The sequence below is a fragment of the Phycomyces blakesleeanus genome, assembly GCF_001638985.1.
Source record: "Phycomyces blakesleeanus NRRL 1555(-) unplaced genomic scaffold PHYBLscaffold_2, whole genome shotgun sequence".
Classification (NCBI taxonomy): Eukaryota; Fungi; Mucoromycota; class Mucoromycetes; order Mucorales; family Phycomycetaceae; genus Phycomyces; species Phycomyces blakesleeanus.
Genome location: NW_017265135.1, coordinates 1140341 through 1156202, shown reverse-complemented (window position 1 = coordinate 1156202; position 15862 = coordinate 1140341). Strand labels below are relative to the sequence as shown.

Here is a 15862-nt window from a genome sequence, read left to right as displayed (position 1 = left end):
AGATCTGTTAGATTTTTTTTTCTTACAAGCAAGGTATGTATATATATATATAGACTCGTACCAACAATAGTCACCATATTAACTTTTGATAAATCAATAATACAACTTCTTTAGCATTCTTGGTTTAGCCGATCGTCTTTCACTTGACAGCTCATGTCTGAAAACATGTAAATACAAAGGTATAGTTTTTCTTTTAAAAAAATCAATAGTTTGATGACGTTTAATTAACTTTTTCATCTCATGCATGCAATTAAGCATTCACATGCAATTAGGCATTTCCACGCAATTAGGAATTGACATGCAATTAGACATTAACATGCACTTAACATTACAAACACCAACCCGAGTGCTGTTTTATTCCATATAGGTAATAACCGCCACCTCCTTAAAAGTTTTTGAAGATTAACCTCTTTTTTCTTTTTCACTCTTCTGGTGGAATATTCTTATGAGATTTCTATAGAGTTAAAATCTGGGCTACTTGGCAGCATTAATATTACTACAAAATTATGATATGTCTTCCACTATTATGCAATATTAAACCTTTGACAATGAGCATTATCTTCTTAATAGATATATTTGCTATCGTTATCTTTCTTGAGAGAACAAGCTGCCAAATGCCAATATTTGAGTCAAGGGTATGCTAGAGAAGATCGATATCTATTCTCTTTTTCTTTTAACCGTTTGGACCACTTCATCATATAAACCAATACTGTCTTCGCCTTTTCAAATGTAAGGAATAATGATTCAAAAATCGTGTGAAATATGTTCAGATTGACACGTTGCGTGTATATTCACATTTTCGGCTGGCCCAAACATATCCCATATCTCTAAACCTTTTGGTATCAATTATGTAAACCAATTGATTAAGTAATGATCTTGGGAAGAGCATGATTGTTACAACTGGCGCAGCAATCAATTGAAAATCATAAGGATTGTAACAATGAACCCCAACAATGACTATCTACCTCTATTTCTCTCTCTTATTTTTTTTATAAAGCATAGTTTATCCCAACCTCTTAGTAATAGCTTACTAATTATACTATTTTATTTATTATCGAAATATCTATATAAACATCGAAAGATGAAAGCAATAAAGAACATCCTTACACATCACTTCTATTTTCTTTTTATCTTTCTCAAGAGAACAAGCTGCCAGTTGCCAATATTAGGGCTAAGGAGTTGTTAGAGGAGATTGATACATATTCCTTTTTTCTATTAATTGTTTGGGTCACTTCTTTACACAAACCAACACAGCCCGTCTCAAGATTGTAAAACTATGCTTTTCTCATAATACATGTACTATTATAGCGTTAGCTGATAATATATTAGATTTTCAATCCAAGGAGCTTTACCTTATAGGGTGTTTCACCAGTTCTGGATGCTGGACTGTTGGATGTAGTGGTAGTTTAAACACCATTCAATAATAACCAATGTGAAAAATAAACTATTGATTACCATTAATGTCTCTTGGTTGGTATGTTTTCTTTCATAGCGTCAAAATACATATGTATACTGCACTTGATTAGAGCACCCACAAATACAGTATCCTAGCCCAAATTCTCCGCAATTAAGTTCAACTTTTATAATTTGGTATTCAAATAACTAATTTTTTATATATTGATTATGTCTTATTTTCGACTTTGCTTTTATATGAGCTTTGCCGTCAATTGTACATAAAGTACAAGATTTTGTAGATTTTGGCCAACTCTCGACATTTAGAGTATCTAACCCTTTTTCTTTATATGCTAGGATACTTAGCTTTCATTTTTTGAAGATTTATTACAGCCAATCATTTTTAGAATTAGACTACCGTTACATCCAACAGTCAAGCACCCAGAACTGTCGAAACCGCATATTATATATTAGTTCTAACCTTAAACCAAGTGACAACAATAAAATCATGCTTGGAGGTTTAATAACATCAAACGGATTTTCCATCAACTGAATATTCTATAAGGATGAAATCAATCCCCATCTTAGTAAGAAACAACATGTTACAACTTCGACTGTCAGATTTTGAGTTTGATAAAGTCCAAGATAACTATAAGCCGATCTTTGTAGACCCTGGAGGAAAGGCTACATTCACTTCAGCAGAGAGGCTATAGACCAAAACCTATGGTTTACTGCGGTACCCAACTAATAAATACTACCAAAAGACAGGTTCAACAGGATAATAAGCCGATCTACATAGAAAGTAAAAGCAAAATGGGATTGAGACCATTGAAAATTATATACCATTCAACAAAACTGCCTCCCACGTTATATATATTTATCACGTACGGATAATTCAATAACTCGCTTGAACGTGTTGTATTTTTCTATGGTAGTAACACATCTAAATACCAGATTTTGGCTCATAGCGAGGGTGCCAAAGAACCCTCGAAAAAAAGCGCAAATTTTGGTAAACGGAGGTAGCAAGCATAACAAGAAGAGAAAAAAAAGCGGCAAACTTCAAAGCCAACAAAGTGATAAATTAGTCTTTTTATCTCCCTTTCTTTCATTGACGTTTTTGTCTGTTTTTTAAGGTTAAATAAATGAATACCCTCTTCTGTAAAAGAAGCAAAAACCAAAATCACATTGATTGTTTTTGAGGGCGGGATGCTTGGAAAGGGCTTAGAGAAACTAAAGAATAACCGATGTGGAGTGACGGTAATTTTGCATAGAGTGTTGAAGAAGCGGGAGAGAGATGGAGGTACTGTTGCTGTTACAATAGATGGATAAAATACCTCAAAGGTGTGCAGCAATTTTCAAATAAAGAATTTACAATCGGCAAAGCATATTGGTGACCACGACGTACTGGTCTGTAAGTCCTACAAGACACTGTGGCAGTGAGATATTAATGTTAGAAGAAATATGATGATAGTTGATTTTCCAATTTAGAGAGAAGCCAATTGACCAACCACTTTCCAAAGATCTGATAAAAGCGATTAAGTAAATAGTAAGAAACAGCATCAATAGCAACAGTAATAAGCCCGTCGCTTTATTGAAAACAGTTTGTCTCAAGGAGACGACTAGACTGTTACAGGTAAAAGACTTAATTATATATCTTTAATCTATCTGAAAACTTATCTCTCTTCGCCTGAGTTTGTTCTCGTTTCCTTCACAAAAGGTAAGCAGAATGTCTACATTTATATTTCGATTTGTCTAAATTTGAAATGGAAATACTGTAACCACATCTCTTCCAACATAAATAATAATATCGTTTTATTCTGGAAAGCACTTGAAAAAGAAGTAATAAAAAACTGAGCAAATTTTATTATCAAGTGCGCTATAGGACATGAGGCGGATATTTTAAATGATGTATTTATTTAACATGTTGAATTTTATTTGTTTATATAGAGACTATATATATATTGCTTGAATGTACTAACTCTTATAATGTACAAATGATTTATTGTTCAATTATAGTGACTTAAGATTTGTACTTTTTTTTATATTACTTTACACGGCTGCGCCTGACCACTCCTTAATTTTTTTAAAATTAAGCTATAAAAAATTGCTGACGTTTTTCTTTCTTCAATTACATTTTCACCATGCCGTTAAGCAGTATGATGGTACGAATCAAACGCGAGTACAAGGATGTCGTAAATGATAAAGCTGCCGACATTGAGATTGAGCCAGGGGAAAAACTTGGTAAGTATAATGGATCTATTAGCATAACTAGTTCACATTAATAATTCCTAATCATTACAATCAAGGTCACTTCATTGCTACTATCTCCGGTCCAAGGGATACACCATATGAAGGTATTCCAGTCAGACCTTTAAATTCGTATAATGTAGTTTCTTTGAACATAACACCATTCTTTAGGCGGAAGATTCAAAGTGGATTTACAGTTAGCAGTAAGCTTCAATATGTCATATACATACATATACTTATGCAGAAAGTGATAAAAAAAGAGAGGTCATGGATTTTAACTGAACTTCTTTGGCGAATTATATAGGATGATTTTCCTTTTAAGCCTACAAAGATTAAATTCATTACATCAATATATCATCCAAACATCAGTTCCCAAACAGTAAGGTTTCTCTACTAGTAAATAATTTACTAAGGCCAATTTAGGGTGCTATTTGCATGGATATTCTTAAGGATGGTTGGTCGCCAATTATGACAATCAAGGCTTCTCTTTTATCCCTTATCATCCTCCTTTCCTCTCCTGTACCAGAAGATCCTCAGGTAAAGTAAATACAGTGTAATTGGTATAGTAATATACCCACACACACGTACATAGTATACAACGTATCATTAAGTCAATTTAATATTCTTTTAATAATTTTGACAGGACGCACAAGTTGCATCCCACTACTTGCGCGACTACGATGATTATGCCAGGACCGCTGCCCACTGGACAGCTGTTCATGCCATACCCGAGAGACCGAAAAGTCCAGTAACCCTAGAAAGTTTGCTTTCACCAAAGAGCCCATAGGTATTGAATTGCTTGTGTAAGGCTTATATAAGTCTTAATGGTTTCTCGAAACTTAAAGCTTAAAACTCCTTGAGTGACTTTCATTACCTACAATGTACTATTACAGTTTTGAAAGTTATTTCTATCTTTGCTGTTTTCTTTTTCTTTTTCCTTCCTTCCCCATTTGCTCTTAAAAGAATATATAAATAAATATTAAATGTCAATTAACACTCTTAAGCGTGCATTGCGTAAAGAGGTCGGGAGCAGACTGTGTACTATTTCTTCCTCAGCAATCAAGACACAATGTAATAATATTAATAATACAAATGCAAATAGAAGAGTCGAGTTCAAACCTGATCGCAAATTTTATACTGACATGAATTCAGCCGAGGCTGTTCATCAACATTTGTTTAATTTGGATGCATATAAAAAAAGCCGCCACATTAGTGTGTACATTAGCATGCCTGGCAGTGAAATCGACACTTATCCCATAATTCACTCCATTTTACGTGCTGGTAATGTATATAATAAATTGCTTTATGTTTATTATTTTAATAAAAACATAGGCGAAAAGGAATTATATGTCCCGAGATGCTCTCGTGATTCAATGGAAATGGTAAAAATAAAAAACATGGAAGAGTTCCTTAGTTTGCCGATCAACAAATGGAATATTCCTGAGCCGCTTCATACGACTATTTTGGAGAACGGTATGACAAAATAATCCATCTAATCACTGTTCCGAAGCTTTAATGTATAAATACACGCATTTGATTTAGCCCTAGATACAAATGGGCTTGACCTTATTATAGTTCCAGGTAAATGGCTACTTGCCTATTCAAACACATACACGTATATCATGTTCTTACGATTTTAATATACAGGTCTTGCATTTGACAATTCCCGTAATCGTATTGGTCACGGAAAAGGGTAAACACCCAAAGCAAGAAAAAAGCAAATGTTTAGAGAAAAAAGCAAGAAAGAATCACACAGCTAAACTATATTCTGTTTAGATATTATGATCGTTATATTGAAAAGTGCAATGAGTGGGCTGAAAGGACTAAAAATGCTTCACCAACAACAGGTATACACCACGAAAACTGAAAAATAATAATAACCAATGTACTGTCACTAAAATATGTTACAGTGGCATTGGCGCTGAATGAACAAATCATAGAAACCGGAAGAATACCCCTTGAACATACTGACAAAAAAGTCGATTGCATCATTACCCCACAAGGCATTATTTAAAGCCTCGCTATCACTATCCAAGTATAATCCCACACGAATATCTAATCACAAATATTTATGTATTCTCAAATGAAAGCTATCTTGGATCAAGAAGAAAAAAAAAACACAAAACCTCCTCTCTAATAAGGCATTAAACTAATACGAACTCGATCCAACCTAAAAAAAAATCAGTACAGGTTTAGTAAAGTGTAGTTACATATTCAGTAGAAAGCAATTGTCTATTTGTTTGGTTTATAATTCACCTTGTCTTTGACATGTTGGAGGAATTGTTGGTAACTCATCACATTATCAGTGCGATCCTCCAAGAGGTGGGACATAAACCACATTCTCAGAGCAGGGTCACCATCTTCCTTAATGAGGTAGAGCTGAGGATAGTAGTTACCACGACGCATTTCACGGATCTTGGCAATCAGAAGGTTGACCTTTCTGTTTAACGAGGTCTCAAGCGAAGGTAATGTGATCTTTCCTGCTCGCAATCCTTCATAAGACTTGGTATCAAACAAGTCAACGCATAACTGAGGAACAACACCACGCCCAACAAACAGATAAATATTCTGTCCGGTTTCAAGCAAGTAACAGCCATGAGCTTCAAGCTTCTCTGCTGTCAGGTTCATCGTAGGTGGGAACACCACTCCGTTTTCTGACATTTCACCCGCCTAAAAAAATATGATGCAAACAAGCAAATACGTGCGCATACACGCCTTGTTAGATTACGTACTTTAACATATAAATTCATTTCCACCAAAATTAACCTTACATTTGGTGGCATGTTGTGGAGAGAGTAGAAATTAGGATATATGTAAGGGAGAAGTAGCTGTATAGGCATGGTACGGAGCAAATTCATTGCATTTGATCGCAAGTCAGTTGGAATTTGCGAAGTCTGACGCAAAGCATCCTATAAAAATAAAAGTAAAAGAAGAATATAGTTTAGTTTCTTTTCTTCTTCTTTTATATTTTGGGTATTTACATGTTTGATCAATGCAAAGGCAAGGGCAGGCAACATCTTCATGTTATCTGGTGCAGTCAACTGAGGTGTAGCACCCTGTCCTGAACCCAATACATGGGTCTTATAAACACCCATCATATCTATCAACTTGTTAACAATGGCATCGCGCGCATCATCCAACTTGGAAGAGAGTGCACGTTCAACACCTAGATTTTTTTGTTGAAAAAAAGATATTAGTATTTTGCTGAGTAATAATAACAAATAAGAACATATGCTCTCTCTCTCTCTTTTTTTAAAAAATAACAATTAATACCCTTATTAGCAAGATAAGCAGCCACTGCTTGTTGATTAACACTCGAGTACAGCTCGGACATATTGCTTGTAACCGGAAGACAAAGAGTTACGACACGAATGCGACGTTCACCAAAGCAAGTGGTGTGAAGCAAGGCAGTCTGGAAACATACGGTCGATGTCTTAATATCATCTTCAATAGAGACCTCAACACAGTATGACTGATCGCGGGGTACGTTGGGAAGAGCAAGTAAATCGGTAGAGCGAATAAAGAAGTTTCCATGGAATGCGCTCATACGCAGACCACGCGAGGAACGAATACGAATGACAGCTTCAAGACCAATACGTTCAGCCAAGAGTTCAGAGAATTCATGGGCAAACTTGAGGGCGTCTTCACTACGACTGGCATTAAATCCAGGGTAGAAATAAGTCTGACCACCAGTATAATGAGGAAGACAGCCTATTTTTTTTTAAAGAAAAATATTGTGTATAGATTAGGTAATTGGTACTTATTCTAGTTGTGCATATTATAATCAGCTTACTAAGAGTTGCTACATCAGAATATTGTCCACCGAAAATCAACATATCGCAGGCTACTTGAGAACGAGAACAGTCGACAGCAAACGACTTGTAAAATGGTGAAGCAGCATTCAACAAAACCGTCTCCTATCAATAGCAAATTACCAAACCCATCAGTATTAGTTTCCTTTTTGTTTGCTCAAAACTCCCGTATTTTGTATATATTACCTTTGCAGTTCCCAAAAGCTTCACATCCTCACGAGGCTTCAATGCGCCAGTGCCAACTGTAGGCAACGTAGATTGAAGGCACACGATCTTACCACCATTAGGAGACTATATATACAATAATAACACCGAGAAATTAAGATTTTCTTCTCTTAGTTTCTTTGCATTATAATAGCCATTTTGTGCTTACCACCAGCTTATGAGCAGCCTGAAGAGCACTTCCCAATGCATTGGTAACCACCAATGTATCTTTGAACATTTCGGGCAATTTCTCCAACAAGGCACTAATAACAGCCTTACTTTCACTCAAGCCTACTAAGAGATCAGAGGGCTGAGGGAGGAAAATATCGTCAGGGTCAGACATGACCAGCATTTGAGGTTCAGTAAGGTTGGCATTGAGATTGTAAAAGTGTAAAGAGCTGTCAACTGTGATGAAAGCGATCTTTGTTCGTTTCTCATCATCAGGAATGCGATCAAGAGAGTCCAAGATGGTACGGGCAGCAGTAGCAAGCATGCCTGATTGGACGGCAGAGTAAGATACATCAATTACAAATACATAAGCAGGAGCCTGAGGAGGACGGATCTATTTGGACCGAGTACTCCGTTTTAAATAAATTTTCTCTCTCTTTCTTTCTTTCATTCTCTTTCTCTCTAAAACATATATGTATCATATTCGTACCATATATTCGGTGGGAGCAACAAACTCAACACAAGAATAGTTCAGCTCGGCGCGCTTCCACTTGTCAGCCGGTTGCTGTGTTTGAGAATCAAACTCAAAGGCAGCAGGAACTAAAAACCCCCCCAAAAAAAAGCAGGCACACAAAATAAGTCATGATGTCTTATCACAACTTAAACCACACAAATCATTCCACGTACCGTCGTTCAAAAGGAAACACATGTTACATTTCCACCGCTGTCCACCCTCAACAAAGGTTACAAATGGGTTGATGTATGTTCTGCAACGACGACATCTAGAAATTACAGAGTCTGTCACTACAGGAACCTCGTCCTTTACAGAATATATATATATATATAGAAAGTTTGATTAAATATTAGTCTGCTTTTTGTATCTGTATTTTAAAAAAAATGTCTTACATCTCCATCTTGAACTCTTCTGTAAGGTGCTAATACAAGAGAAAGAGGAAGTCTGGATTTCTTGAGAAGAGCTTCGCTCGAAGGGACTGCATTTATAGTAGAACACATGTAAGAAGAGTCGGCATTAGCGTAAGGTGAGTCCGTAATGGACGCCTATATATATATTAGATAAAAAGAAACCATTTTTTAGACTTGTCTCTTTTAAATTCCAAGTATCCATTAAGTTACTTACGTGAGGAGGCAAATGGATTGGAGGCTGAGGAGCATGCAGATCAGCAATAAAGGGAGGAACGCCCATCAAAGATACTGTACGTGCGGCCATCTACAATGTATATATCCACAGTTGAAGTTCACTTTTCTTTTTCTTATTATACTGTCTCTACACTCCTCATCTTGCGACAAATATAAACAGAAACACACGCACGCATACACACAGTTCCAATACTTACAGGTGGTGCAGCTGCTACATTCATGTTTCCAAACTGATTTGTCATTTGCTGCATTGGACTCTGTCCATATGCTGGAGGTGGTTGGGTGTATCCTGGCTGAGAATATCCTGGCTGAGAGTAGCCTTGTTGAGCATAACCTGGAGAAGCAGGTTGGGAATATCCTGGCTGAGCATATCCTCCTGCTCCTGCTTGTTGCGTTTGTTGAATAGGCTGACTATATGCTGGAGAAGTCATGGCAGGTGTAAACTGGGAAGGATCTTGATATTGGGGTGGTGGAGCAGGGCTTTCTGTGTAGCTATTGACATTCTGCTCTGGGTACATTCTCTTGCGACGCGTGTGTTCGTGATGTGATGCTACGGTAGGCGAGATAGGGGCAGAGGCAGCAACTGGGGAACCAGTTTGAGCAGTAGGGGTAGTAGCAGTAGCAACAGGAGAAGCCTGGGACATCACAGGAGGTGTTACTGGAGCGCTCATGACAGGTCTCTGTGGGTTTGGTGGGAATGGACCAGAGACAGGTGGGTTCATGGGTCGCATCATGGGCCGTGCGCCAGGTGTGTTAAATGGAGGACGAGGGGATGCGAGATTAGGAGTACCGGAATGGTAACCTTGGGCAGAGCCAGTACGCTGAGGCGGAAATCCCGGTCTTATGGGAGAACCTGCATGGGGAGGAGGAGTAGATGTGGGACGATAGGGAGGAACGCCTGTGTTGAGAGGTGTTCCCATTGGTCTGATGGGTGGTTGTCCCGGCAGTGGAGGGCTGCGGGCTCTGTTGGGATCTCCCATGGGAGGACGAGCCTGAGGAGGATGTGGATGTTGCGCTGGGTATTGTGGCTGTTGATGAGCCATAATTGTTCCTTCTTGGCTTATTTGGCAGGTAAAGGAAATAAAATAAAATAAAACGAAAGAGAGGTCTTGTAATAAGTGACGGAATAAAGTGGCTGGTTTCGAAAGAGAGAGAGAGAGAGAGAGCGTATAATCTCCTGTCTCCAAAAAAAATCGCGTTGTATCAAACTCCGCTTACCTCTTCAAAGCGACAACAGTACTTCTTCATATAAAAAGGCAAGCCATAGTTCTCAGGGTCACTCGTATCATCTGGGCAACATTTTAATACACGTACACTATTAAATACTGCTTCTTCCATAAGCCGAATGGGATTGATACTCACGTTCATATCATTATTATATTCATCTAATATTCAGCTTCGTTCAGCCGAAGATAAAGATTTTGAAGCCAAAGATCAATACTCGGCTTGAGAAAGAATGTATCGATTGATTGCAATCTGCGATTTCGTTAACCCCGTGAGCACTACGTCTTGCATATTTTTTTTACTCATTTTCCCTTTTTTTCTTCTTTTTTTCACCGATATCTTTAAAGTATTTTGGCAGTCCACATATCCACTGAGTTGGTAAGAGTAGCTGCATAAATATAAAAGGAATCCACATAGTGAGTTGATATATAATAGCTGGAACGAATAGTAAAAACAAAGTCCATGTTTGCGAATTTGGCAAAGAACAATCAAATGCTTAAAAAACATCCCGAGAAAGTCGTTACCAAGATATGAACACCTCGCTACCATACTTTCGGCAAAGTAATACCAAATGAACCTTATCTGATATATCTGTTGAAGAAAGTGTCAACAAAAGAAATTGTGTACAAGGACTAGTGAAAGACTTGGAGGAATACTTCTTTACTTCAATGAGAGACCGTGTAGAAGGAATTGTCAAGAAAACTAAAGCTGAAGATTAAATTAAAAAAAAACGAAAAAATGTAAAAACAAAGTAAATGGTCAATTTTGAGAGTATGTAGCACGGTAAAAAGATAGTCAAAAAACTTTTGGACAAAGTGGTATCAGTACTACTTCTCCAACATCTTACCCGCAATAGAAAGTCAAAACGTATGTCTACCACAGAAACACAGAAACCACCTGGCAAGAAAGTAATGAAAAATCTTGCGCGTTATGTTTGTCGTGCAGAGAATAAAGGGCTAAGAAGGTCGATACAAAAAAGAAAAAAGCAGACGGATCAGAAGGAGAAAAGTGGACAGCTGAAATAAACAGAGCGAAGCAGCGTCTAGCTAATTTAAAACATACTTTTAAAGGCAAAGTTGAAAGATCATTTATTGGCTTAAAAAAAAACTAATGATTCGTTTTACTATAGAAAATGAGACAAACGCTGAATGTTAGTCAGAAAGCTTCCACAGAACACAAGTTCGTTGTTCAGGATCTGAACAGTGCAGAAGAACAGCAGAATTTTCTGGAAGTGGAGGAGACTTTGGATGAGGATGCTCCGAAAGGAGGTTGAATAAACTCAAGTCTATCACCAGACACTTGGTTTTCAGCAATGGTACGCCCATATACTTAAAAGACATTAAAAATCAGTCTCCTGAGACTTCCACAGCCGAACAGTCGGTATGATCTTTGATCAGCAATATCTTGAAGATGTTATTGCCTCCAAAAAAAACAATGTCCCATAATTGCGTATCAAATATATTTCTGTACCTTCGCAAACGTTCTTAAATATGTGCGCTATACAACATTTACTTGCGCACAATGTCCTTTGGCATCTTTTTTTTTGCCATTAATTGAACTACACCTGGATTCAATTGCATTATATCAATTATTGACGTATCATTTAGTTTTAAAAAATCTGAATAACCACCATCAAATACCAACCAGCAAGAAAAGAAATTGTATAGTAAATTGATAATATATAGGTACAATAGGGATGAACTTATAAAGTCCCAAGACAAAGCGCGCAAAAACAAAGATGCCACATTTAATGCAGTATTTGATATGAGTGAAAGTCAGAAAGCATGTAAGCCGTATGGTCTTTATTTTGCACATCGGATAAAATGTATACCAAGAATAAAAGCTGTGCGATTATTAAGATCAAAAGTAAAAACTGGTGGGCACCGTAAAGGAAGATACAAAACAGTCATGTGAAGCACGTATTTTAAAAGACATGGGCATAATACAAGAAGGAAGATATGCTCATGTATGTTGTTATTAATATTTACGTAGAGTATCAAATTTGACAAAAATTATCAGAGGATTATGATCTACATAATGTTTAGATAATACAGAATAAATAATGTATGTTTATATCATTCAATATTCTTGAAATACTCTTCCTAATATTTACTCTCTATGGCCCTGTATTTTATGAGTGATCATGTCTGCCCGCTCTCTTGGGGATATACGTCTTTATGTTTTATAAATATACATTTATATGAAATAATATATCATACAATCCCTCTTGTAAAGTTAAAAAAAAACATTGGATTCTTTTATAGCAAGATTCTATCAATCAAAGCTTATCTGTATATAGAGTTTATTTATTATGTAGGTACATATCACAAAATACTATTTTATTGGTTGCTATAATAAAAATCAATATTTATTTATCATCACCATTAGCTATCACTGCTCTAATATATCATATAATTTTATATCAAGCATGCTACTCTACTAGACTTACTATGCAAGACCTACCTTCATTAACAGTGTACAAAGAAGCTTTTACAGATACTATATATATATATATTAAATCCGATTCAAGGTACTATTCAATGATCCACACATAGAATAGATACCACCATTGGCTTGGAAAGAATCTCTGTGTATTTCTTATTTCTCGCCAGAACAGTACAAAAGTATTCAGGACCCTTGAACCTTTGTTGATTCTGGGAGAAGAGATCAAGTACATTGTAGGAATTAGAGATCTACAGTGAGCAGACCAAGCTTGTATAGACACAACTCCAGCCAGCGAAGAACAGAATATCAGCATGACAAGTTTCACAGATTTTTTTTTGGGATCTCAACAAAGAAAAAAAAAACTCCCCCGAAAGTTCTTTCTGTCGAACAAACCATATCGTTGGCTTTTTGCTTTCGGGCTTTCGTCAAATTTTCAACTTCCTTTATTCTCAATTCCTTTTACTCAAGCAACAAAAGTTTAACAAATCATCGTACTTTATTCAACAAAATTTGTCTTTTCTAATATATTAACCCATACAAGCTCAACACAAGCCTAATAGAATAGTGCTCGCCTTGACTTTGTCACATTTAAGCACCATTCTTTGTGTTTCCAGCAATAACGCCTTTAAAAAAAAGGACGGATTCCTCAACACACGCTTATATCACCGCGCTCAAGCACCAGATGTAACATGGCACGGTCTTTTAAGGTAATACTACAGCCCGCCTTCATTGTCTCTATTGTTTTGAATATTCTTATAAATTATTCTAAATCCAAAAATTCAAGCTGAAACACATATAATCATAATTAAAAGGAGACATTGATGTTTTCTAAAGCCAGGTATAGCTTTTGATAAATATAAGCTTAGTTATTCTTAATACAATTGAGCTCTGGACTCTACAAAAAACTAAAGATTAAAATCAACCAGAAAGCATATTCTATTTCTGTATAAATAATTGTAGACTCTAATACGAAACAAAAGATGTGATATATATATATGTACATTGTTGTTTATTTAAACAAGCCTTCAAAAGAAAAAGAGCGAAATAATAACTAAAGAGCTTGGCCTGGCTAATACTTATATTCCTTTCAACATTTGCTAAAAGAACAGATTTATAAAACATAATATAGTCTTTTTTTTTTGGACCATTATCTAATAGCTTGTATAGCTTAATTGCTACAGATGACAAAAAATCCTGACTCTTTCAAGTCAAACTATCTTTATTAGGTCTGCTGCCCAATTCAACTGGTTTTTTTTACATGTGCTTGTTGAGCAATAAGAAAAGACATATTAGCTGATGCTTTCCAGAAAACAGATGAGTTATTATTACTATTAAGAAAAAATTAGTCTATCTTGTCACCTATTACACGGGAGTGGAATACATATATAAATCGATAAATATATATATAAGAAAAAAAGGGGGGACAAAGACATTCTAATTATCATTGAATTTCATACCTACACTAAATCTAATAAAGTCCACAGCAACATAAAAGAGTCGCCTTAATATTCCCCTTATATATATATATATTGCGCAATATTCTGTTTTTAGACTACGCAAATAGTTTAACATCACACGGAATAGCAAATATTATTGGTTGGAATTCTTCAATAAAAATCGCAAAAGCATCTTGAAAGAAAGTAATACTGTACTGTATATTATATTTAATGGTGTAATCTGCCATAATCAATAGAAGATGTTCTTAAATGCATTGTAATTGATCATTGCTTTGGTGTAATTCTGTTACTAAAAGAGGTGTATGATATATTCTCCTTATTAAATAAATAAAATTATGTATGTATGTCTGTCTGTCTGTACGTACGTATATAAATATATGTTAAATACTGATAGTAATAATATTTTAGAGTTAAAATTGTTTATTAAGAGATAAAGAGAAAAAAAAAGGACCCCAGTAATTTATGATCTTAATTTCATAGCAATATACTTTATGTACATATGGACGTTACCCACCCCTTGAATAATGTCTTAACTCCCAACGAAACAAAGGCTTGAATTGGATTGTATTTATTATACACACACACACACATATATATATATATATATATAAATAAATATAAAGTAGAGGTATTCTATACCAATTTAAGATGAGGCTTAAGGAATTCTGGATTACACATGTATTATCCATACTTTTAAGAAAGTGAAAAGTCGACTTCTTAACGTGTGGTGTATTATCAATACCTGACTGGCCTGTTACACAAATCATGAGATCGGTTATTATAAACACTGAAGACGATTCAAAAGGGCATGGATAGATAGATAAATAGAAAGAAAGAAAGAAATAGACAGGCCAAGAGAGACAATGAATGAATGTAAGAGAGTACAGCAAATACAGAGAAATTGCTTAATCGGAAACCTCAAAGCGCGTGGTAGACAATGGGCCAAGTGGCGTGATGTGTGAAAATATTCTTTTACGTTGTTCACTTTTAACCATAACATGAACCCTAAAAAGTAGTACAGAGCACTCGCTTTATTATTATTATTCTTATTATTTATTCTTATTATTTATCATTAAAATTACCTTTTCTTCTTTTTATTCATTGTTGAATATAACGGGAACAGCTTGTGTAGTAATAATAAAATATCTGATAAAGAAGTATTAGACTTGATAACATCAGAGATAGAGGTGTATAAGAGAAAGCTTTATAATATATGTATATTGAAGATAGTGTCTTACAAATATGGCTGATCTGCTGGGACAACCATAAATATACATGTTTATTCTTGTGATATATGATCGATGAAATTATCATCTCCATGGTTTCGACATCGGTTGTTTTTTTTTTCTTTTCATAAATCAAGATATTATATCCTTTTTACTTATTCTCACACAACTTCACTAACTGTCCATATATCCTAAAGGCCATAGCACGTGTGCTTTACTTATTCAGATCCAAAGAAACAAAAGCCCTCTCTTTGGACCTGAATATGTATGTATGTATGTATGTATGTATGTATATTTTATATTTATTCATTAAAATAAATAAATACATAGCTACATACATAAAAAAAGACACAAGGATATTGTGGCTAGCCTTTGAATCACCGTGCACAGGGATTCTCGAGACTTTTTAGAAAAAAATGAGACACCGCCTGTAAAGATTGGTTAGATCCTGTGTACTTGATGTCACCCACCACCACCACTACTACCATCACTACCCCCACCTACACCTACACCTACACCATAATCTCCT

At 35.6% G+C, this 15862-nt stretch overlaps 4 protein-coding genes across 4 annotated transcripts; 3 read left to right on the top strand and 1 right to left on the bottom strand.

Moving 5' to 3' along the window:
- Window positions 1-3533: 3533 nt before the first annotated feature.
- Window positions 3534-4426, top strand: PHYBLDRAFT_139459 (hypothetical protein; the record flags this gene model as incomplete). Its single annotated transcript, XM_018430230.1, has 6 exons — window positions 3534-3633; window positions 3699-3746; window positions 3811-3842; window positions 3944-4018; window positions 4063-4176; window positions 4283-4426. The coding sequence occupies 6 exons, from the start codon at window positions 3534-3536 to the stop codon at window positions 4424-4426; spliced, it is 513 nt and encodes a 170-aa protein (XP_018297470.1).
- Window positions 4427-4781: 355 nt separating this feature from the next.
- On the top strand, window positions 4782-5653 carry PHYBLDRAFT_105884 (hypothetical protein; the record flags this gene model as incomplete). The annotated part of the gene is made up of 6 exons (XM_018427925.1): window positions 4782-4920; window positions 4972-5112; window positions 5182-5220; window positions 5287-5332; window positions 5416-5486; window positions 5550-5653. The coding sequence occupies 6 exons, from the start codon at window positions 4782-4784 to the stop codon at window positions 5651-5653; spliced, it is 540 nt and encodes a 179-aa protein (XP_018297469.1).
- Window positions 5654-5871: 218 nt separating this feature from the next.
- PHYBLDRAFT_106010 (hypothetical protein) lies at window positions 5872-9412 on the bottom strand (the record flags this gene model as incomplete). Its single annotated transcript, XM_018427930.1, has 12 exons — window positions 5872-6309; window positions 6411-6548; window positions 6621-6805; window positions 6913-7350; window positions 7433-7556; window positions 7638-7742; window positions 7825-8217; window positions 8314-8423; window positions 8511-8643; window positions 8730-8882; window positions 8962-9051; window positions 9179-9412. 12 exons carry the CDS (start codon window positions 9410-9412, stop codon window positions 5872-5874), a joined length of 2541 nt encoding a protein of 846 aa, XP_018297468.1.
- Window positions 9413-11337: 1925 nt separating this feature from the next.
- PHYBLDRAFT_139456 (hypothetical protein) lies at window positions 11338-11591 on the top strand (the record flags this gene model as incomplete). The annotated part of the gene is made up of 2 exons (XM_018430229.1): window positions 11338-11473; window positions 11542-11591. The coding sequence occupies 2 exons, from the start codon at window positions 11338-11340 to the stop codon at window positions 11589-11591; spliced, it is 186 nt and encodes a 61-aa protein (XP_018297467.1).
- Window positions 11592-15862: the final 4271 nt, after the last annotated feature.